Source organism: Ammospiza caudacuta, chromosome 3 (genome assembly GCF_027887145.1).
Source record: "Ammospiza caudacuta isolate bAmmCau1 chromosome 3, bAmmCau1.pri, whole genome shotgun sequence".
Taxonomy (NCBI): domain Eukaryota; kingdom Metazoa; phylum Chordata; class Aves; order Passeriformes; family Passerellidae; genus Ammospiza; species Ammospiza caudacuta.
Genome location: NC_080595.1, coordinates 64,669,988 through 64,693,503, shown reverse-complemented (window position 1 = coordinate 64,693,503; position 23,516 = coordinate 64,669,988). Strand labels below are relative to the sequence as shown.

The 23,516-nt window shown below is 39.1% G+C and overlaps 1 protein-coding gene across 1 annotated transcript; it reads right to left on the bottom strand.

Annotated features, from left to right (window-relative positions):
• Positions 1-391: 391 nt before the first annotated feature.
• KIAA0408 (KIAA0408 ortholog) lies at positions 392-22,849 on the bottom strand. Its single transcript, XM_058802427.1, has 7 exons — positions 22,618-22,849; positions 15,902-16,008; positions 11,626-11,822; positions 8,592-8,933; positions 8,171-8,250; positions 5,600-6,974; positions 392-3,810 (listed from the first exon to the last, which is right to left on the bottom strand). The coding sequence occupies exons 2-7, from the start codon at positions 15,906-15,908 to the stop codon at positions 3,640-3,642; spliced, it is 2,172 nt and encodes a 723-aa protein (XP_058658410.1). The 5' UTR covers positions 15,909-16,008; positions 22,618-22,849; the 3' UTR covers positions 392-3,639.
• Positions 22,850-23,516: the final 667 nt, after the last annotated feature.

Sequence of the window (23,516 nt, the reverse complement as noted above, 5' to 3'; positions counted from 1 at the left end):
GTTCCTTCAGCAACATTTTAAAGATACATAAGTCTCTCACTTACATTGTAAAGAAAAATCACCTAATGGAAGTGTACTCTGAGTTTGAGGAATGATATGCAGAGGTTTTGAAGGGAATTATTCTCCTCTACTCCTTCTGCCTCCAGCAGAGGGTCTGAGTCAGGCCAATTTTCTAGCCTCCAGGAGGCCTGCTCTGTCACATATGCAAGTAAGATCTGAGTGATTCTCCTCTGTATGCTTCTACCCTGCCACACTCCTCCATAAAAAGGTCTGGTAAGATTGTGGCTGTATGTCCTGGCATGAGGGAGAATGATGCTTTTTGTTAAAAAGTACCAGACATCTGATTCCTAGTGACATCTCCATTTCAATGGGCAGCTGACTCTGTGTCTCCAGGGACTTACTAAGACATGCAATAAAGACAGACTAATTCAGAGTGCAAGTAATAATAATAACATATATCTGCATTAAGACTTCAGACAGAGTATGGAGGAGTAAAATTATTAAAACCTATTTCAGAAACAGGCTTACAAAGCTCACCACTTCCATTGGTGACACTAGGATTAGTGGGAAGGTCAAGTAATGTTTAGATCATTTGTGTTTTTTGCACAAGCATGTGTATATGTGTAGATTTCCTTGTCAGAAACAACACAGCCCAAAGGAGCTTTTCCCCCTATAGCAAATAAGTGAATAAAGCCTTTACTGTGGTTCAATAACCACAGTTACAGGAACTAGAAAAGTTACCACAGTCACCACAGCTTTTGAAGAGAATATTTAAACAGTGACAGTGGCAATTTTCTTAAGTTAGGCTTTCCAACTAGCCGTCTGCAGACCAAAATCACCAGTTTTGATACTTTTAGGCATCAGAACCAATGCCTAAAATTAGACTGACACAGAAAATCTTGACAAAATGGACTCATCCTTGACCTATTCGTTTATTTCAAAAACCTTCTGTTCATTTAACTTACATACATCAGGGAATGTTGTTGGTATTTGATCCTTTCTCTGTGATTCAACAATGTGGTCTATGTCAAAGGCAACCAAAGAAACTGAAGGGAACTAAAGAAACACCTTCACTGACTAATCAAGGGAAATGCTTTTGGATTTACATACTTCAAACAAAAGTGCATCACAATTTCTCAGAACAAAACTGCTTAACTTCACCATAAAGGTAGTTTAAATAAGTGCTTTTGCAGTCAACAGTGACTGAAGTTAAGAACCACATTTTTTTACAATTCTCTCATATTACCCTTTCCCCAGCATTAGGCATTCAAAGCTGGTCAGCTGCTTAGGCATTTAAAAGGTCAATTTGCAAGGTATCTTGGTTTGTTAATTTCCATAGTTAGACAGAATATTAAACCATGTTCCAAATTTACCATGAATCATGTCTAATTTTTCTAGTGCTAAGGAAGCTAATGGAGTGAAATTTCAAAATTAGGACAAACAGCCAAATTTATAGAACCCTTGATTTTTCACTTAAGCACACAGATTTTTGTCTCTATCTAAACTGTATGAATTTTCTTCAAGATTTTCTGTCCTTGTATCTTTTCCAGCAATAACTTTGCAATAATGTCTGAGTAAGTTTTGATGAATTGTTGATTTGCTTGAAATCTTCATGTATTGTGGGATAGACCTAGAAGGGACCAGAAGTTTAGATAGAGCAAATTATTCTGAGTGTATTTTTAGCCAAAATGGCATGATAAATTGGATTTATGGCTCTAATGCCTGCTCACTCCAATATTCACAAGCCTGAACTGTTACCAATACTACCACACAGGCTATTGCTCAGAACACAGGGCCTCCTGTTTTCTCTCTCTTCAAAAAAAAGTTGTGCAGAGGAAAGAAGAATAAGGTCCTTAAAGGAAGGAAAAAAGTGTGAATTCTCAACATGACTGGAATAGATCAACAGATCACTACAAATTAAGCACATTAAATTTTCCCTATATTGCCACATATACAATTCACTAGGACAAAAGCCTATACTCTCTCTGAAATCCTTTTTACATTCACATAAGAAGATGTGCACATTAATGGATCCTGGGATGATTTTTGAAATTCCTTTGAACACACTATGTTTCTCCAGAAGAAGAAGAAAAGTTGCCAGACAAGATCAGGCTGATGTTGAAGAAGTGCCTTTTTACTCCTTCTGACCTAGACATGCTGTTTAAAGGTAACATTTATCATCATTGCTGCACTGTGTACCCAGCAACAGCCTAACGAAAGGTGCAAAAATTCCAGGATGAAGGACACTGTCTTTCTGGAAGTTCAGAGCCTGGACAGCATCCATACCTCTTTCACTCCGTGAGAAGGAGCGAGCCAGGCTCTGTGCATGTCATTCAGATGGCAAACAACACCAAGTCGAGTGATGGCAACACCAGAGTCACAATGCCATGTGTCAGGATTTCGGGCACCATTGTGATCATATCTGGATGCAATATTTCCCTACTAGATGCAGCTTGTTGCCAGAGTGCAAGTAAACTTCATAACTGACTGCCACGAGTCAGTCCAGGAGCAGGGAATTAGCAAGTGGCTCAGGCACTCTAGTCTAGGAGAAGAGTAAAAAAGGAGAGTGGCTGCAGCACTGGGAGCAGTGGTGCTTGTTCTCCTGCCTTGAGTGAAAGTAAACAAGTCCATTGTTATCTGACTTTGCCAAACCTCAAAGTATAATGCTAGAAGGAAAAATAAGCTTTACAGAATTGAGCATATACAACTCTTTTCTTTCCTTCATAAATTGTATGTTAGTGTAGCTGAATCTACCAAAGTGTTTACAGTATGCTATATATATAATGGCACATATAAGCTTTGTAAAGGGTTTGGAACATTTCAGAAATGTCTCTGGTGCTGAAAAAGGCTAATGTATTACAAATCATATAATATTTTAATTCAGAAAAAATATGTTTAGGAATTTTGACCTAGCATGAGGGTTAGGAAACTGAACGAGGATGCCATGAAGTATGACTGACGAATCAGTCAAGCTAGTCTGCTTCAGATACATATTGTGCAAGGCATTATCACTGCGATCAGTCACAAAAAATGCATATTTAGTTTTTTTACATTAAATACTACACCTGTGAACCTATGTAAAAGATATACAAAATATAAATGTCATTGGGACTGTATATTTCAAACTTTTTAAAATAAACACAAAGTATATTTATATATATATATGTAGGCATATAGGTTGTAATTTCAATGTCAACACTAGCACAGTTTGTCTCTTCTAAATACAGGCCAGTATACTTCCTAGTCCAACACATGCACCTACAAACACATGATCATGCATACAGCTTTACGTTCTGCTGTTTGCAGAAAAGTCAGAATATACAGCACTATACATTGTTTCAACTCAAAATTGATCAACAAATTAAGAAAGATGCCATTCAAAAGAAATTCCTTGTGAACTATTAAAAAAAAACAAAAACAAAACCCAGAGAAAACCAGGGATATCTCTATTTCATCTCAATAAAAACACTGAAGACCATGGTGATGATGACCTAAGATTCAGAATGCTTTGTCCAGCATGTGGTGGGGGTCACTCTTGGACAAAACACAACAGTGTGGAACTGGTTGCTATGACACATACCAAACACAGTCATAGTGAGGCATAGAGCTTTCACAACACCATCCAACCCAGCTCTGGGTTCAGACTACTGAGGTCTCTGACCGAAAGGAGACAGAGTTGTACACTGTTCTTCTCACAGCAGGCGGTGCTGATGGGGATCTGGATGCCCATCTGGAAGGTAGGCGTCGATTTGCCGGCCGAGCGGGACGGGAGAAGCCCTTCTCACTGGAACATTTCACTGGCACACATATCTAGAACACAAAGGCAAGTCCTCGCTTTAACAACTTGCAGCTTTTGTGGAATGCAGTGGGAATGCAGGAGGACATTTGTGGTGACCTCCTAACAGGTGGTTGGAAGCTATTAAAAGGAGCACAGCAATGCACAGAATGCAAAAGAATAGCTATTTCTATGTACAGGGATTCTCACATCAGTTGTGGTTTAAAATACATGAAGACAAGTGTCAGACACAAGGAAACATACAAAATGATAGTGCAAGACAAAATTGACATTTCCTCTTATCTTTTAGTTTCTGTAAGTTTTTTTTGTCAATGAATGCTGTAAAATATTCCAAGTGTAGAACTCAGAATATTATCTGATATTACTGGAGTAGGATCTACGTGCTTCTCAGGTATTTTTTGATAGATCCTATTTCAGGAAACTGTTTCCATTAGTTCAGTGTGAAGCGGTTTAACTTGGTAACTAATTCAGAATGGTTATGTGTTAATACAGTGTCATGTCTACCAGCAGATCCATAGAGATGCAGAGGAAACTCAACAGATTTTGATCACAGTGACACTGATGTAAATTTGAAATAATGAAAATAAACCCAGTGCCTCAAGCCACATGTAGTTCTGTACATCTCTGAGACATTAAATAGTAACTCCTAGTCAGGCAATATTCTACACTTAGCTTCTACAGATAGAAATGACAATATAAAATGTAAGCTTATGAAAAAAGTCATTATTCCTTTTCTCCATATTAATTGATGAAAATTTGTTTGCCTGTCAAAAGTTTATTGGATGAAAAAGAAATCAGAAGCTTCACAGCTTTTTTATTTCTGTGCTGAAGGAAAGATGTGCCTGTTAAGCAAGGCATTGCATCATAGCAAGGCTGTCAGAAAGACATGCAGAAGAAAATCTGCATGGTCAGATTCTCAGCTGCTTAAATCTATATAGCTCCACTGAAGTCTGTGAATTTGTGCCAGTTTAAGGCATACCAGCTGACAGCCTGAACCCATTTAAGTTTCCTAGCTCAAAACACACCTGCCTTATCTTTTTTGAGATTCCAAGAGGCATATCTCTTTGTGTTCTTCGTGGATTTTTACAGAACCTGCAACTTACAGAGTGTTTTCCAAACCATCTGTTTGTCTTTTCATTAAGAAAGAATGTTGGCAAAGGCAGTATTTCTAAACTTCTGGAAATAAACTTCAGCCAAATATAAATTAATTAGTCATGCCATGCTCTTCTGTTTCTGTGAACCTATGCTTGAATATATAGGAGAAGCTGGAACTGAGACATGAGCAAGAGAAGGATACTTTGTGAGTGGAAACTTTATGGAGTCACAATATTCCTTGGCATAGGAAGTTCCAAGGAACTCCTGATCCAAGCAGCACCCTGGATACTGAAAAATGTTATCTAAGACCTCCAGGGTTTGGGGCATGGCCAAGTCTGCTTAAGCCCTATGGGAAGTCTTATGACATAACACATCAGCTAAAGGAAGGAGAGAGGGTGTTAAAACATGGCTGAAGCTCTCACTAGTTCAATCTTAGCATAACTGCACTGTAGTAAAAAACTAGCTTTGCAGAACACCAGCAGGGATAAGAATCTGGCACGTCTTCACTGCTCATTCTTACTTACATGCTTCTGCCCTCCCACAACTCTTAATCTGTAGAGGAAATGCTCCTGATTCATCCAGATCCTGGCCTAAAGTATCTATTTTTACATAATTAGTTACAATACAAAGTTAGTCTGCCCCATTTAAGAGTCTGAGGCTTGCTATGAAATGGAATTGTTTTGCTTTTGTCATTCTTATGAACCTTACCTCTGGTAACTTCTGCCTCTCTTTTCCTTGCTTGAGTTGCTGCCCAATATGCCTCGCTGAATTCCTCGGAAAGTCTTGTTTTTCTTGCTCAATCTGGAGCATTTCTAAATACTGACTCAGTGTCTCGCAACCCCCATTGGTGAATTCAGAATTTGCCTGTGTCCTCTTATCTTTGCAGCATTTTGCATTACACGGAGAAGTCACAGTTGATTTTTCATAGGTTTTCAAAAGCTTTTCAACAACACCATAGTTGGACCTTGAGTCAGCTGAGCGCGGGCGGCCGGATAAATTACTTGGTCTCCAGTCATGCTCGTGAAGCATGTGCCTATAACCACTGGTATTTGGAAGTCCATTCATGTGTTTTTGCTGCCCTGCTGTCCTGACAGCTTTGCTGGTGTTGTTAGTTTCTTGCTCCTTTGCTGCAGAGAGCTTGGCATTTGAAACACAAGGCGTATTTACAGTTTCTGCCCTGCTAGCAGCAGAGTCACAGGGTGGACCGCAGGGTTTGTGATCTTCTGAGGCTGTTTGAGGCACCTGATTTTCCTGCAGAGCATTGTTACGTTTGTCTGTGTGAAATACAGTGCGATTAAACTCATCAATCTTTGCTGCTAGTGTTTCATTTCTTTGGCTCTTTCCCAAAGGATACCTGGTGTCCTCCAAAAGATCATTGTGCGAGGTAGCAGGGGCATAAAAGTCATTGCTGTAAAAAGGGCTGCTGTGAGACTTGGTATTTTGTTTCTGATGCATCTTGTTGCTTTGGGCCATATTTCCATCTGAACAGCTCTTTTGGGCTGAGAGTGACGAAGGCTCATTTTTATTGTCTTTTCCAAGCTTGCCCATATCATATGCCCATGTGTTGTGGCAGAAATTTGTTGGAACGTTGCACTCATTTTTGGTTACAGGTATTGGAGCAGTTACCATTACAGGGACTTTCACAGCCTGCCCTTCATTTGCACAGGCTACTGCAGATTTATTTTTGTTTACAGGTGAAGGATTCCTCAGTTTCCCCCCATTCCAACAATCCTGAGCCTTGCAATTGCTTTTGATGCCTGGATCTCTTATGGGTGCTTCTGAAAGCTGTATGACTGCAGAAAGTGAGTTTGTTAGGTGCCGAGAAGTGCTCCGTGGAGGAACTGGTGGAGCTTCTTTCTTTTGCCAAGGTCTGAAATCTGTTCCTATGTCACCAGTAAGACTACCATAAGAAATCTCCTTCAAAGCCCTGGTGGAGCTCATCAGATTCTTCCTATTATTATGTTCCTCTGTTTCAAAAGCAACCAAAGTCTGTGATTCATTGCTGGACACATGGTTCATCTCAGGCAGGATAACTGTGTTTTGGGTTTCCTCAAATTCCCCCAGGAAAGGAAGTGACTTCATTCTGGAAATAACAGAAGAGGTGTTTTAGGAATGAGAATAAGGAACATTCCAGAAGACCTCAGCATGGATTAATTCTCCCCAAAAGCAGGTGTTTTAACACTGGCTACTTAAAAATGTTTGGGAGCAGTTTTGCTGCAGCTGGTATACCCCGCACAATCGAAACACACACAAAGATTTTGAGGAAAGGTCAACAAAAGGAATTTGCGTTCCTTTCCTTTGCCACAAAAATTCTTTTTCTGAGTTTCTTAGATGATGACTGTTTTCTTGTCTCTGCTACAGTAAGTACAGTAGGATCTTGTTCTAATGACTCCTAGGAGTCTACCTGACTATGAACTGAGTGAAGAAAGCTGTAGGACACAGTGCACCCCTTGTTTAGGTTCATAACCTTACACATGAGATCTGCCTTTTGATATATGATAAAAAAGCATCTTTAAAATTATGCATCAGCTATGAATCCATTTGCTCTAAAGATACAAAGAGTAGCTAAAATAATGAATTAGTGGCAAACTTTTAACTGGTCACATGGTGGAGTGTGAGAAATCCCTCTGACCTTTGGGAGCATCTGAGAAGGTTCAGTTTTACCTGAGAATTTCTGCACAACTCAAGATGCAGTCTGGTGTTTAGCTTGCTAGAGAAAACAATGAACACTGGATTTTTAAAAGATGATTGAATGTTCACTTGCCATACTTTTCAGGGTCTGACTTGCCATCTTTCCATTAGTACAAATTTACAGTGGTTCTTCCCTCTCCTGCTTTCTTTCTGCTCTTGGATCATCAGTTCCTGGCACATCCCCCATGCTTAAGGCTAGATTTGGGCTTTAAGTGAGAAATTCCCAGCCTGACAAACCCATACAGTGTTGTATAAAACTACATGGCAATGGGGCCAGAGTAGACAGAAATACCTGTTCACTTTCCCAATCCTCTGTACAGCCATTAGAAACAAATACAATTTCATCTCATATATACTAATCTGAATTTGTATGTTCTGTATACAAAATCAATTTTGCTAGTAAAACCTGACTTTGTACCATATTTCAGCATATTTCATTTGAATATTTTATGCTGAGCACTGAAACATTAGGAGGGTAGGAACTGCCCAACTAATAAATCCAACAGCAAACCTGCCTTCAAAGTGAAAAGCATCAGGAGAATTATTAATTTCCTTTCTCTAACATAAAAAATCTAAAGATGTTTTTACCTTCTGTGATTGGACTTCTTTCGAATTTCCTCTTGATAGCTGCATAATTCTTCACTGACTCTGGCAAGTTCTTTAAGAGCCTTTATAAATATAAAAACAGGCCTTTAATATATACATATAAAATGATATCTCCAGATTTAATTTGAAACTTGTGGTCATTTGCATTTAAGATTCAGAGCAGAGGGAAGTAGTATGAGGAAAGATACAAAAATGCCCCCACCTTATGAACAGAGGTAAAGAGCATGCTGTTAACACATTCAAACAGTGAGAAGACACTCATTGATAGCAAACCTAGGAGCAAGTAGAGACAGTGACTTGTGGAAAGCTAAAATCAGGGAGATCAGTTCTATAGCTTAACCTGGCAGGCCAAAGTCCTCAGTGCTTTCCTCCCCCTTGTAACAGAAACATGCTCCTTACTTACTACATTGAGATCACCAATATAATTTCTGGTATTCTGCTCAGAGGTTTTAATGGTGAGGCTGTCTTGAGGTTCTTCGTGGTTCTCAAAGGCCAGATTGTCCACTAACAGAATATTGTTTCTGCTCTTGTTTCTGGGCTCCTTCCATTCGTGTCCTGTTACACCAAGCAGACTCCCTTTCTCCATTCTGTCCTTTGCCACATTGTGTTGATGGTTCAGCTCCGCTGTGTCACTCTCTTGCAAAGTAGGGCAATGCATGGACAGCTGCAGCATCTTGCTCTGAATGGCCTTGCTATCATGGATGGTCATATTGCTCTCCCTTCTAAGTTTTACCTCCTGGTAAAGCTGAAACAACAACAGAACCTTCTATTAAATCGTGGTATTGTAATGAGCTTTATGGCAAAGCCCCATATTTATCTTCTGTTTTGAATGATGCTTCACTCAGCAGCACTGATTAGAAAGATTCTGGATGTGTTAGTAGGAAAGTGCTGAGTCACCAAGTGCGACAATTCAAATACCAGGATTGCCACAGGATAAGACTGTTACCATTCTCAAACTCTCTGACATAATTTTAATGTATGGCTTCCACACCTGGTTGGGACTGGAAGAGATCTCCCGAGATAACTGGCCCTGCCTTGAACCAAAAGATGCAGGGTTGTTTTCCAAGTAATATCAGCACACTCTGTGGTGGACACAGCTGTTATCTGATGGACAGGGAATGTGGGGGAATGTGACAGAGAGAGAATGTTCTGGCTATGCTACAGCCTATTTATTAAAGCATATTATTTGAAGGAGAGGAAGTGAATTCTCATAAAATACAGTGCCATCTGTACTAGAGCAGACTCTTTCAGTTCTCAGACAAGTAGAATTCTTCCCTATAACTGGAGTGATAAATCAGTACTGCAGAATGGTATTATTTGGCAACGTGTTATCACCTTCTTCTTTCATGCTATCTGCTGAGATCCAGTGGATTCATTAGTAAATGGTGTTAATTCTGGTCACCCAGCACATTCAAACTAGGAACTGTGGTAAATTATAAATTAGAAAAAATGGCAACATCATAAAAATCTCTTCTGCTTACAGTATAATTTCCAGTGCCAAGAATCCCACAGCTCTGTATAAACATTCATTCTCCACTTGCTCTCATGAAGAAAGCACACAGGCACCTCTGAGCAGCCATCTGCCTGCCCTCTCCCAGTGCACAAGGCCATCACAACAGCTTTTGGAATGACAGGGGAAAAGAATAACAACATGCAGAACATGTGGCCATTTCATGGGCAGTGCTGTGGATTAGAAGTTATTCTCATGTTCAGGGACTTAACACTTGACCTCATCCTGGGTTTTCAGATTTCACTTCCAAAGCCCAGCTGCTCATGGAAACTGAGGGCTGAACTTTGCCATTTCTGAGAAATAAGAGCCTCATATGGATTCAGCACACCAGTAACAAGGAAGGATACTACCCCATAATATCCCCCATAATAATACCCCTATTAAATTAGATTTGGTGGGCTACAGAAAACTGCCAAATTAAAATACAAGCTGATAAGTAAGTACAAGTTTTATTGAGGAAATCCTTCTACAGATAATGGCATTTAAAAGATATCTATCTCTCCTTTTCTCCAGCCATGTGGCTTGTGGATAAGAAATGTCAGGCATCTGAAATCAGCAGCAGCTATAGTCACAACTCAAGAGGGGACCTTAGGATTCCAGTAACCTTGAGGTACTATCTGTATTTTGTTTGGCTCTGCAGTAGCCAGCAAATTGCTTCATTCTCTTCCTTTCAGCCCCATTCCACTCTCTTTTTCTTGCTTTCCTAATCTCTGTGCTAATAAAGAACACAATGAAAACAGTCCTTACTGACATTGTCAGTTCTATTAATAGCCAGAATACCTTTTCATTACTGTCATTCCAAATCAGCTCTTATACCTAAGAAAATGAAATTCAACTGCATATACAGATCACATTGCTAACTTTTGAACCATTCTCAGCTTGGCAGTGAAATTAGAGAAGACTGCATAGAAAAGTCCTAACACAAAAGACAAAATGTGGCAAAGACCATCATACCGAAATCTGCAAGAATTGTGGGTAAAATATAAGAGAGTTGACATTATGGAGCTCTGCTGCAGGCTGGTTTAATGGGCAGTGTATGCTGCAATTCCTTTGGCTTTGACCATTTTCCTTCTCAGTTTCATGTGAGCAATTTCTGCCATACATTCCTGTGCTGCTCAGCCACACAACAGCGCTGGCAGAGAGCAAGTGAAACTACTCCATGTGTATATTAGATGAAAAATGTGGAAAGCTCACTAATGAAAAAACTTGCCTCCACAGGCTGCCAAGCAGACTCAGTTAATGCATTTGAGAGTGTCAGAGGGTTTGGCTGCAGGGACAATTTGGGGATAGAAGAATAATAAATAATTGCTGTGACTGTTTCTGGAAGGAGATGCACTGCAAATAGCAAGGACAGTTTGCTAGTATGTGTAGACACAAGCGGTTTCAGAACTTTCATGCTATTTGCTGTACCTGTTTTTTCTCCCAAGCATCATCCATAAAAGGAACAGGTTCTAGCCAGAAAAATTCTGTGTCATGCAGTATTTCATATATATATTATTTTTAATATTACCATTTGCCCCAGCAGACCTGTGCCATCTAAGGCCTTTTTGCTAGAGAATTATGATATCTAAATTTTTTGTTACAAAATATGCATTTTCTAAACCCCATATTGTTCAATGTTCACTTGAAAAAAGCATGTGTAATATAGGCAACATGGTTCATGCCCATGACTGAATTGTCAGCAGTACATACAGCCAATAATCTCATAGCTCACAAAACCACATTCACCTCCTACCTTGTATTCATGACTATTAAACAAGCAATTGCAAATACTGCTTAATCCCAGGATTTTCATCCTTCCATCAGCTGTTAGAAATTTCCAGTGACACATAAGGAATAGGATAAAATACAGAAAAAAAACTTTAAGAGACTCAATGTCACTTCACACCAAGCAAAAATGGTAGTTTGGACTTTTGTTTAGAAGTACCTCTTCTATTTTCTTCTGCATGAGCTTCCATTGACATTCCCATTCTTTCCTTTCATTGTCAAATCTCTCCAGCAATTCCATTTTTTCTTTATTCCAGTTCCTCTCAGTATTCTCCAGTTGTTCACGCAGGTCCATGGCTAAAGTCTGTGCAACAGCAAAGACAGCTCTCCTTTTTTTCTTTCTTCCCTGAATGTTTCCTGGAAGTTTAAGAGAATAAGTCTTACTTATGTTTTATTCTGTCTTTCAGGGAACAAAGACAATCAAGAAAATCCCCAAAATTACTAACTGAAAGGAGCTTGCAGGGCACAGTATTATTCAATTGATATTTGTCTGGAGTGTGACTCGAGTATGGATGAACTAAGCATTATAGGACATAAATACAAAGGCAGAGATGGCCAGTCTGGGAATGGGAGGTGGAACACATTCAGCATCGCAGAATTCAGTAACATCTGCCACAGCAGGCTCTGTACCATGATCACTTTGCATCTTTGCCATTTTTCTTCAATATAAATGTGTTTTCAATGAACTTGGGTCTGTACAATATTGAATGGCACTTCAGGACCTTGGGATCCTGCAATATCTGCCCTTGAGGGTGAAAGCTATTTTTATATTTGTTCAAAAGACTACTGTAAAAGTATCATGTTTGCTCATGCACTCCCTGCACGCATGCAAGGAGCACGACAAGGACTGCTACATTCTTTTGGCAACTGAGGGCTGCAAACTTGATATACTCTGGGAATTCTCATGGCTACATGAATGCTTTGGAATTCATGAAGGAAGACAGGACAGGAAAGTTAATAACAGATACAAACACATAAACAGTAGAAATCAGTTATATAGGAGGGACAGAAGGTCACCAGAAAGGGTTCAAGAATTTTGGATTTACAGATCTAGATCTATAAATGTTAGTTTCAGGATCAGCATGGGGAAAACTACAAAATATTCTTCAACAGCACTAACTCCAATCTAGTTCAAAACCTTTCTCAGAATATTTGACTAATTAGTGCTTCAGTTTTTTCTTTCCCTTTAGAAGTCTTTAGTAAAGACTTTAGCCAAAGACAGTCTTTAGCCTTTAGTGTCTGTAATTGAAAAGAAAATATTAATTGAACCACTAAATTGGCAAGATTTAAGGGAAATATTTTAGATCTGCTTATCTGGTTTTGGAGCAAAGAAGTTACAAATTTTATGGGCCTGGTGATCCCCTTGCTTCCTCTTGCTTTCTTAGGTTTTATACTAGAAAGCCCATTACCATCAGCACATTTACTATGCCAGCAAGATTGACATAGGACTCATTCATTCAGTTATGATAGCTTCTGTGATATAATGCCTGGTACAGAGGCATTGATACTTGAGTTTGCTAACTTCAGCTCTCAAAGCCAGTTGTTGTGTTACCAAGGTGGTCATGGAATCTAGTTCTAGTAATAAAATACCTCTGCACTGCTTTCTGCTCCTGTCAGAAATCAAATACATAGGAAATTGAATTATCAGAGAGTTAACTAGGAGTAAGCCCAGTTTATCTTTCTGCATATTGTTCATTTCCCTGACTGATGATCAGTGATTGTCAACTCACAGGAACTGCTGATTTTACTGCCCACATTTCCTATGATATAGTAAAAATTAATTCCTGAGCAAAGTTCTTCCCCATCCCTTATGTTACTGGCACCTCTTGTTGATTTAGCTGTGGTTACCATGTAACCACCATTTACTGTGTCAGCTTTATCTCAGCTGACTGGGAAGACGAGGTTAAACTTGAGTCAGCTTCTTTCATGTACAAGTAAGCAGAAGAACTCAGATGAAACCCAACAGGTTACTTAAGTCTTTGGGTCACAGGAATTCCTCCCGCAGGATCTCTGAAGCCATCACATGCCCAGCCCTAACTCAGGGCTTGCAGAACAGTTTGCCCCAAGTGCCTGCCTTGGAGCTCTGAAATGATAATCTGTCCCTCAACTACCTACAAACAGATTCCAAACCCTTCTTCTTTCCCCTGCCTAAAAACATACAGAGCAACTTCATAAAACCATAAACCACCTTGAAACTAGGAGCTGCTGAAAGACAGCACAGAATTCTCATCAAAAAAGAAGCCAAGTACTGGTTTGCTCACGGCCTCTTAGGGAATGCAGCCAGGCTACAGAGACTGCACCTCTCCAGGCCAGTGTTTCAGCTTTGTGCCAGACTCCAGCAAGCGTTGACCAAAAACAACTTGCAAAAAAAATTCTATTACACTTAAGATCCATTGCAATCTAAACATCTATTGTTAATGAACTTTAAGAATATTGCAGTACTTTCTCACCTTGCTAATTCAAAGGTTACAATTTTTGGTACTGCCATTTGATTATTTTTTTTCCCTACATTTACGTCTTAATAACCTTTCAGGATACCTCTGAGAAATAAAAAAAAGTCAACTCTCTGCTCCACTATAATCCTTATACAAATACATGTCAGAAAAAAAAAAAAAAGAAAAACCCCTATGTGTAAATGCTGTACAGTCATGAACAAGACAGGCAGACATAATCTGTCAACAACTTGCCCAAATGGTGATTTTGCTAGTGCACTATTAGTAATAATGACCATGCTTTAGTCAGCCACACATTACTAGAAAGGTCAATACTGTACAGCATATTTGTTTTTACACACATAAGAACAGATATAATATGTATTCCTTTCAAGCATGAATATAGCATTGAAAAGGCCTCTGGTGTTTCCTTAGTGCTGGAAACTATTATTGCCATGCTGGCATTCATCTTAACAATTTTCAAATTGTTTCATATGGAACTTTGATTATAAAAAAAGACTGAAGACAGTCAGAAGGAAAGCAAGTCTTGAAAGAGGATAGTTACAGAAGTTACAGATGGTCACTTGTAGCTCTAAGATCCACAAAAGGCGTGTATTGTTTCTTAGGCTTCTCTGATTTCCTCTTGACATAAATTCTGAGAAGAAAACTCATGTTTATTGATATTAGCAGCTGGATGACTATACAGCTTTGCTGCTATTTTACAGTGGATCAGTTCCTCAGGAACTTTGACTCCCATTTCTACTTCTCTTTTCCCCCATTTTCTCTTTTTCTTAGTGTTTCCTTTGGGTTTGTTTAGGGTTATTTTGGTGGAGAACAATGTGCAGTCCTGGTAATACACCCTCTGTGTGTATAGTGCACTGAGATTTCCCCATGGGTATTTCACATTGTTAAAGCAACCCAAGGCATGTAAAATGTTACATTATCATTTGCTCTGTGGATCAGAACAATATCTGTGCTCTTGCAGTATTGGCAATTTCTCCATGTCCTAGACAAGGTCAGAAGCTCATTACAGCAATCAAATTAAGCAAATAATCAATTTTGTCTGCATCAGCTGCATTTTGCTTTAACTTTTCCTTTAGCCCTTCCTCCTCTCAAGCAAAAAATGTTTAAAGCTACTATTTGATGTTAGTTAATATTCCCCCACATCTTACCCTTTCTAGCCAGATATAAAAAATACAAGATAATTTGCAAACAACCTCTAGCAACTTCTGAAAATAATCAGCTTGACATCAGCTGAGATGTTATTTTCACCAGAGTTTAATCAGATTGGATATATAATCATTCAGATACACAAATCTTCCCTTGTTTTTACAGAAAAAAAAATGCAATCAAATTATATTTCCAAATAAGTGCTGTATTTTGGATGACTAAGAAAATTGTAAACGTATGTATTTGTTCAATTATAAATGTGTGCCATGTGTCATGATAACATGCACTTTATACATTAAAAGAAAGTACAGTTGAGTGAGAGAAGGGATAGAGAAAATAGGGAAAATGAGAAAGAAAGAGAAAGAAAAAAGAAAAGGGAAAAAGAAAAGGAAAAAATAAAGAGAAAAAGAAAAAAGAGAAAGAAAAGAAAAGGTAAGGAAAGAAAAGAAAAGGTAAGGAAAGAAAAGAAAGAAAGAAAGAAAAGAAAGAAAGAAAAGAAAGAAAGAAAGAAAGAAAGAAAGAAAGAAAGAAAGAAAGAAAGAAAGAAAGAAAGAAAGAAAGAAAGAAAGAAAGAAAGAAAGAAAGAAAGAAAGAGAAAGGATTCAAGTGCACACAATGCTGTCATCCCTGTTCTGTTAATATATCTCTGCCTACACTGAAAAAACTAACTGAACTTTAAGAATAAAGAAAATGTATTACATCTATGAACTTCACATTACATTTAAATAACATTAAGAGGGATGTTTAAATAACTGTTTGCCACATCAGAAATTTTCCTTTTTTTAAAATCTTAACTGTTCAAAGACACTGATTTGAAATAAACTGCAACCATACCTTTCATGGAATAAGAAATCCTTCAGGAGTTTTTCAGTCCATTTCCAGGCAGCAGAGAAAGCAATGAAACACACAGCTAGCAGGGATCCTGTTCTGTGAATCTTGATCTTTAAAAGAAGTAAGAAAGCTAAGCAAGACACAACCTTTCAACGGGGGCAGCATTTGCAACTCTCTTTGAATAAATGCTCAACTTTTGCAAACTGGAAAAGAGCTCCGTTCAGCATCATCCCCGCAGCTGGCTGCCACGTGACGTCAGTGCACGGAGGATGGTTTTAAAGCCATCTCTTCCAACCCCCAGCTTTGTAACTTTATATCTCCTCATATTTTGTGTAAACAACTCCAACTCCGGGACATTTTTAGGTTTTATAGTGCAGTCCAGTCTTTAAAGCTTGCCGAATCAGCTAGTGTTAATATCAAAGCTGTGACAATAGGCAATTTTAGGTTTCTTTTATTGTTGTCTATGCTGTAAAGGAAGATTTTTGCTGTCTTCCAGACCCCATTTTCAGCATTATATTTTTTAGTATGATAATTTTGAGATTTGCAACTTGATCCTCCTTAACTGCTTTGTAAAAAGAGTTTTGTTTAAAGCAGAGGTTTTTTTGGTTAACAGCTATCCTAAAGAGCTAAAAGCAAACCACTCCTCCCTAAAATCCCTTTCTGTATTCTAAATATGCTCTCAGTTATGAAATGCAGAATTATTGGGCACTGTGTAATCCTACTGTCTTGCATTCTGGGAATGGCAGTAACGGTTTCTTTGGGATACACCCAAATATTCCTGATACTTTATAGTGTTTCTGGATCAGATTCTACAGCCTGTTAATTCACTTTGTATCTCAGCAAAGCAAAACACTTGAAATTGGATGAAGACTCTCCCTTGAACAGGGAAACTCATCTCTGGCACAAGGCTGGTAAAGAAGGTCCAAAAACACCTTGGGCTGGGTATAAATCCCTAGGAGTGTCTACAGCAAGTGTTGGCATGGGATGAGGGAAGGGAGCGTGACAAAAGCATCCAGCAAGCGAAAGTCCACAGGAGACCCTGAAGCCAGAGCAGCAAAATTCAGCTGTTCCCCCTGCTGAGCCTCAGGCAGGAGGAGCCCAGCTCACTCCTCAGGTCTCTGACCACCAGGATAACTCCCCTGCTGCCCCTGGGTTAAACTGCTCCCATTGTTTGGCAGCCCCAGAGAGACCCCCGGGGGGAGCCTCGCACACACCACCCTGCTGGGCACTGTGCTTGGGTGTGTCTGCACACAGCAGCTGAGACCCGCAGCAAATTCACTTCTCAGGGAACGTTTTGCCCCATGCGTGCCTGGATAAGGACCACAAAATACTTGATTGAGGCAGCACAAAACTGGGCAAATCGTGCTGTCAGACAGATGTCTTGGAATGCCCTAAGCAGGAACATATTTTTGTGGGCAGTGCAGCTGATGACAAGAGGATCAGTGAGGAAAAAGGGCACGATATGAGGATTCACACATTCTTTGCTTAGTCAGCACTCTCCTTGTTGGAACAGTAAGTTTTTATCTGACAAAATCCATGATAAAATCCAGTATAAAAATTTTAACTCTGGGTGCATTTTATAGTAAATACCAAACCAGGTTTCAGGGAAAACACATTTTTTCTCCTTATATGGTCTAGCTGTAAGTCTCAGCAGTGCAATAATTGGGTGCTTATTCTGCTCACATGTAACTTAAATAATGGGACTTGGGCTATTTGTGAAAATTGTAAAGATGATCTAAAAATTGAACAAATATACCCCAAGTACTCAACTGAATGTTCCTGAAGAAAATCCCCAGACTCTAAACTCTAAGGATTTAAATCTAAAGAAACAGTATGACTTTCTTTTGTGAGGTTAGGTCTCACGTACCAGCTGACATGGCTGGGAGTGAAGCGGAGTGCTTGGGAGCAGAGCTGAGCCCACAGCTGGAGGCCAGGCATCAGCACACTGCCTGCACCCTAAAGCCAGCACAGCTGCACTACTGCACATGGAGGCAGACTCTTCAGACATGTTTTTTTACTCTTATCCATCAAGAGGTATTATTCTTGTGTTTTTAATATTGCTAACTCCATGCCTCTTGTCTTGCTATGTTCACTCTTTGAAGTAAAAACAGTAAAAGTAAATAAAACAATGGGCTAAATCCCAGGCTTGAGTTCTCAGACAGGCAGAAGCCTTCATTTCTGTCAGTGTGAGGAATTAGAAATGTGTGAGACTCAGGGGCTTATTAGGAGACAAGCACTGGACACACCTCATAGGTCTAAGGAACGCACTAAATTCATCCTTATATGGAAAAGGTGAGACAAAGAAAACATGAAGTGAATTGTAAAAACATGGGATCATTGTCCTATATACCTTTAAGTGTAGCAGTAGAGAATTTTAGCAGGAGAGAATTTCAGGAAATTATTCAATAGAGACTGTCCCAACTGTCCCTCCTCCAGCATCAGCAGACAAAGCAGCAAATTTGGCTTCCTGGTATCTGGCACAAATAAAATAAGCAGGAAGACTACTGTAGGATATCTGGTACCATTAATGCTTGGGTCAAAAATCAACACCTCAACAAAAAAAAAAAAAAAAAAAAAAAAAGGTGCAAGGGCATTTTAAACAAGACCTCTGCTAAATTTCTCTTCATCATGCAAGACCGGAGATAAAGCAGCATGAGTTTCAGCATGAGCTACAATCTGATCATACACTCAGGGCAGTGGCTGATAAAATCTACTGAAGACTACTTCAGGGTATCTTTGGCTGTGCAGCCCCAGCTTGGTTATGGCACAGCCATTCTGCTATGGCCACAAATGCTAGTGACAAGAAGGAAGAACAGCACTGCTGCCACTGCAATCAACCCAGCCTCACCATTAGATTCCTGAATGATGTGCACCTTGATAATCCTGGTATATACACCTTGGGAGGGGCTATATACAATGGGAAACGGGCAGAAGGGAATACAAACTCTGTCTCCTCTTACTGTTGTGAGCTTCTGCAATAGGATATAACTCAGTGGAGAGGCAGAGCCAGCTAAGTGTTATGTCATGTCGCTGCTCCAAGGTTACATTGGAAATCGGTGGCAGATACTTTAGATGTTTACTTTAAATAGAGACACCGTAATTTTCCCCATAGGCAACTGCATGTGTAATGGCAAAAGTTGGATTTGAATATCACTTCCCCTGGCATTAAATCACAGACAGAAATGTAAGCCAATGGGAACTACGTCCCTGATACTGATGCCTTTAGAAGTCTCCTACTCACCTATCAGATTCTGGGGTGACTAAGGAGAAGGGCATGTAATACCCTGAAGCTCTGCTTGTTTTCGTAAACAACTCCTGAAGTTCATGTGCAGTTCATCTCTTTTTATAACACATATCTAGACAGCCATGTTTTTGGCAATTTTCTATTTTCCGACTGCCAGGCATGTTTCTGCACTATAGCACCTGCTCTCTTCTAGTTTTGATTCTGAAGCACTGGTGACATGTGTCAGCAGACACTTATTCTATCTCTCAACTGGAGCTTCAGGCATGGATATTTTTGGTTGGAAGAAGTATATCCGAGCCTGGAGAAAATGGTCATTTTAACATAATGGGAATTTTTCAGTAGCAGTAAGAGAGAATATTTGTAGAGGGATTTTGTCAGGGCATTCAGAACCAGCTCTAAACAGGAAACTAATTTAATTGGTAGCATTAAAGGAAAAAATGCACCTATTCCCTAAATTACATAAAAATTCACTGGAGATAGTGCCAATTTCCACAAGTGAAACAATATCATAATTAGATCTACAGAAGGAAGATCTTTTCCTTTTGAAAGAATACTGAATAAATCCCCTGGGAGCATAGGAAACAGAAATTTAATATATCAGGGAAGTGCTAAATGAAGGCAATTTCACGGTTCAAATTCAATGGCTTTTTTCCCCTGGAACATTAGTACTTCACCAGAATATTCCAAAATGGGAGCTGTAAATCTGCTAAATGAGATTTCAGCTGATAGGTAACCTGGCATATCCAGCTCCTTGCCACATGCAAACAAAACCTGTATTCTTCTTACTGTTTGTCTTCAGAACTCCGAGTGGTGCAGCCGCTCAGTGAATCAGCAGTGCCCTGCCTGACTCCAATGCACTCCTGCCAGAAGATGCTGATGTGTTCAGCTGCATTTGCTCACTCACCTGTGAGATGGTCTTCACCCACCAGGCCAGTTACTGAGTGGGGAGAATCTGCTTTCTTTCTTGGCAAGTGTAATTACTGCATTTTGTAATATCAAGTTATTTCAATTTAGCAAGACATAGAACACTTATTTCTTTGGCTAGATCTTATCTTCTGGCTATGGATAAATGGCCATACTCATTCTGTTAGCTTTCTCAGCATCTTTTAAAGTTGTGCAATATCTGGCATGAAACAGATCAGCAGCTCAAATCACTCCCTTCAACATGAATGCAAAAGGACAAGAAATACACATTTCTCACTGAGCTTTCTCTGTGAGGCTCCTCGCCATTCTCCTTGCTCATGAGAGATTCAAAGAGTGTCTGGAGCTTCTAGAATAGTTTTGTATGTTTTAGTGTGCTTTAATTTCAGACTGCTGCTTTTGCAATAGCTCCCTAAATGTCCCAAAAGGTCTCAGCTTTGATTTTGCTTTGTTGATGCCTGATGGAAATCTCCAGCTTTTATGCAAGAAAAAATACAGTGAGAAATCAATGGGGATGTAATTGCCAGTGCTGTGCAGAGATTATCTCCACCTCTCATCCCAGTAATTCATTCTTACCTTTTCTGATTTCTGAGAAAGAAGCAAATCTTTCCCAATTAATTTCCAAGATTTATTCCATGTATGAATTCAGTGTGCTACTACATTAGAGTGTTACTGATACACTCTCTGTAAATCAAACCTTCTCCACTCATTTTTATTATACACAACACCAAGAAAGGTATAAGCAAGTGTGGGTTAAAAACTAGAAGCCCAGAACTTCAGATCTTAGATTAAGTATGACTTTTTCTCTGTTAGGGAAATTGAGTCAGTAACATTTAAGAAAACACAAATGATTGGTTTTTCCTCCACAGGAGATACTAAAGCAGAAAGAAACTGAAAAAGTCAGTCTTGTGCTAAGATTTGGCATGACAAGTTTAAGCCTCAAACTGTTGTATTTTTAATGTGCAAATTGCAAATCTATGGGGAGAAAAAAAAACTCTATTATTTCCAGCAGCTGCTGAAAAACAAAAGGCCTTTTCCAGTTACAGAAATTCACTGAGAGTTATGGCTTGATCATATCTTGTCATAATAGTTTTTAATATGTGGAACTTAATTTTAGGTAACTGCATAAATTATAGCATCTTAGAAACTCCTCAGAATTACTTTGGGCCTGACTTTATCCTTTGCTGGGAAAGTAGTCAAAACTATCTATTAATCTCACATATATTGATTATAATTTCCTTTATACATCTCCCTAACTATAACATGGATAATGATGACAACACCACCTAGTAGGAATAAGTATTTGGATTAAATCAAGGAGTTGAGTGATTTATCTGATCAAGGTTACTGCACCTGCAGAGTGTGTTGAGGGAAAGCTAGGCAAAGAGAAAAATACTGCACTTTTTAATAATGAATATTTTTACTATTTTTTTTCACTCACGTGACAAAAATTTTATTGTCCCATCTCTTGCTGCTCTCTGAGGATTTTCCCTCAAAAATGGTGTCTCAACTATTTCAGGTAGCAGAGCATAACTTAGGCATGGAGATGAACTGTTCTCACTGGGGAATGCATTAAGTGAACAGAGAGCTAACATGATAAATCAAAGGTAATCCTTACCACTAGCTAGAAAAACAGCTGCTTTATTTATTACCACTCTTTACCACTACATTATTCAACGTGGAAACTGCAGAAAAAGAAGTGTCATTAACACACATACTTGTTCACCTTTCGAGAATTCATATTTGTCCGACTCAGTGATTTCAGCATGGGTTGAGTGAAAGAGAAAAGTGAGCTCCATTGGGCATTTCAGATGAGGCTTTCATAGTGAGAGATCTACTGCTTGTAGGAACTGCTAAGTAAGTGTGAAAGAAAGAAATTTGTCAACTGTACTCTTACTTCAGCCTCTCCCAGGCGAGAAAGGAATATTCAGTGACTACTGATGCACACCCATGTAAAGAAGCTTTCCTCACTACAGGCACTGGCTACCAATGGCACAGTTAGGCAGGGGTCACTCAGCAAACCAAGAGTTGCCATGTCCATTTAAAAGTCCTGCTCAAATCTGGGGATGTAGCATGGCCATTTTTCTAGAGCACAGAGAACGCAGCCAGCCTATATCTCTCAGAAGACTCCTCAGCTACTCTGATACCTTCTCCTTATGCATTCTCATTCTCAGAGGCTCCAGTTCCTGGCCACCATTGCAGATATAGTGCTCTATACAGCAACCATTTTGACTGGGGCCTAATGCACATAATACAGTGCTGAAAAACATTATCATCACTATTATGCAAAATATACATACAAGCTCTGATATAAAACTGCAGAATACACACACAAAGTGGCATTACCATTCTTATGTGGCTGGAATACAAATTCTTTTTCTAGGAGTGGGAAGAGGAAAGTAACAGAGTCCTCACACCCACTCTGCATTTTTTTGGTTTGTTTCTGATTTGGTGCAAATTAAGGAATATTAAATTGGTTCCAGTCCTCAGGAAATTATTATTCAACAATTATAAAACCAGACAAAGTAAAAGACTCCATTTTCTGCTTGCTTACCTGGAATACTATGGTGAGCAGGTTTCCTATTCAACTGGGTGACTTTTTGGTATGTTTTTTTGCAGTTCTTTTGGTTTGGCTTTGGTTTTGGCAAACAAGTAGTCTTCAGTGTTTTTACAGCAGTGGCTATTACAGAAACTATGTCTCTTGCAGTTCTTATCTTGGAGGGTGGACAAAATAAACAAACTGAAAATAACACTACAATGAACAGTAAATGATGAATGACTTACAGTACAAAAAACAGTGTAAAAAGGAAGACAAGTTTAAATATTGTTGTGTATGAAAGGGATGAAAATAATACAAGGATGAGAATAAGTAAAATGATAGGCTGGAACATCTGGGAAAGTAAATACAAAGACAAAGAGAACAGTCAATTAATGGAATAGCAAATCCAAAGTTTCAACAAAATAAATAGTGAATCAGAATATGCTTGTGGAGGGACCAAGTGCCCATCTCCCATTTACTTCAGTAGGAGTTCTGCATGGTCAAGCCCTGAAATATCCAATTGTTAAATGTTCAATTTTATTGTTTGTTTAGAGAAAATACTAATTAGTGTGTTTTAAATTTGTGTAGGTCCATGCAGTGCTCTGCCTTTAAGCCAATGGGAGCTCTACAAGCTCAGAACTAGTGCTAGATCAGAAAGTGAGCATGCTAAATGCCATGTTTGATTTCATGCAATACATGTATAGTAATTGATTAGCTTTAAACTCACTGCGTCTGTGACTTTCTGATACAAGGAAACAAAAGACTAATTAGTCAGCATAGGAATAAGAATAGCTTTCAGCTTCACCTGGCAACTACTTCGACTGTAAACTAGCAAGACAGCACAAAGTAAATTACCACAGCAAGAGACTTACAAAACATTGGATAACTTCATTAGCAATAACAAGATATGCCAA

Excerpts from the sequence above, each read along its gene's own strand:
- KIAA0408 (XM_058802427.1), bottom strand. Across the intron at positions 8,934-11,625 it reads TGCAGAAGAAAATAGAAGAG|CTTTACCAGGAGGTAAAACT; the intron begins GTACTTCTAAAC and ends TTGTTGTTTCAG. Across the intron at positions 3,811-5,599 it reads AGAGGCAGAAGTTACCAGAG|ATATGTGTGCCAGTGAAATG; the intron begins GTAAGGTTCATA and ends TTTGTGTTCTAG.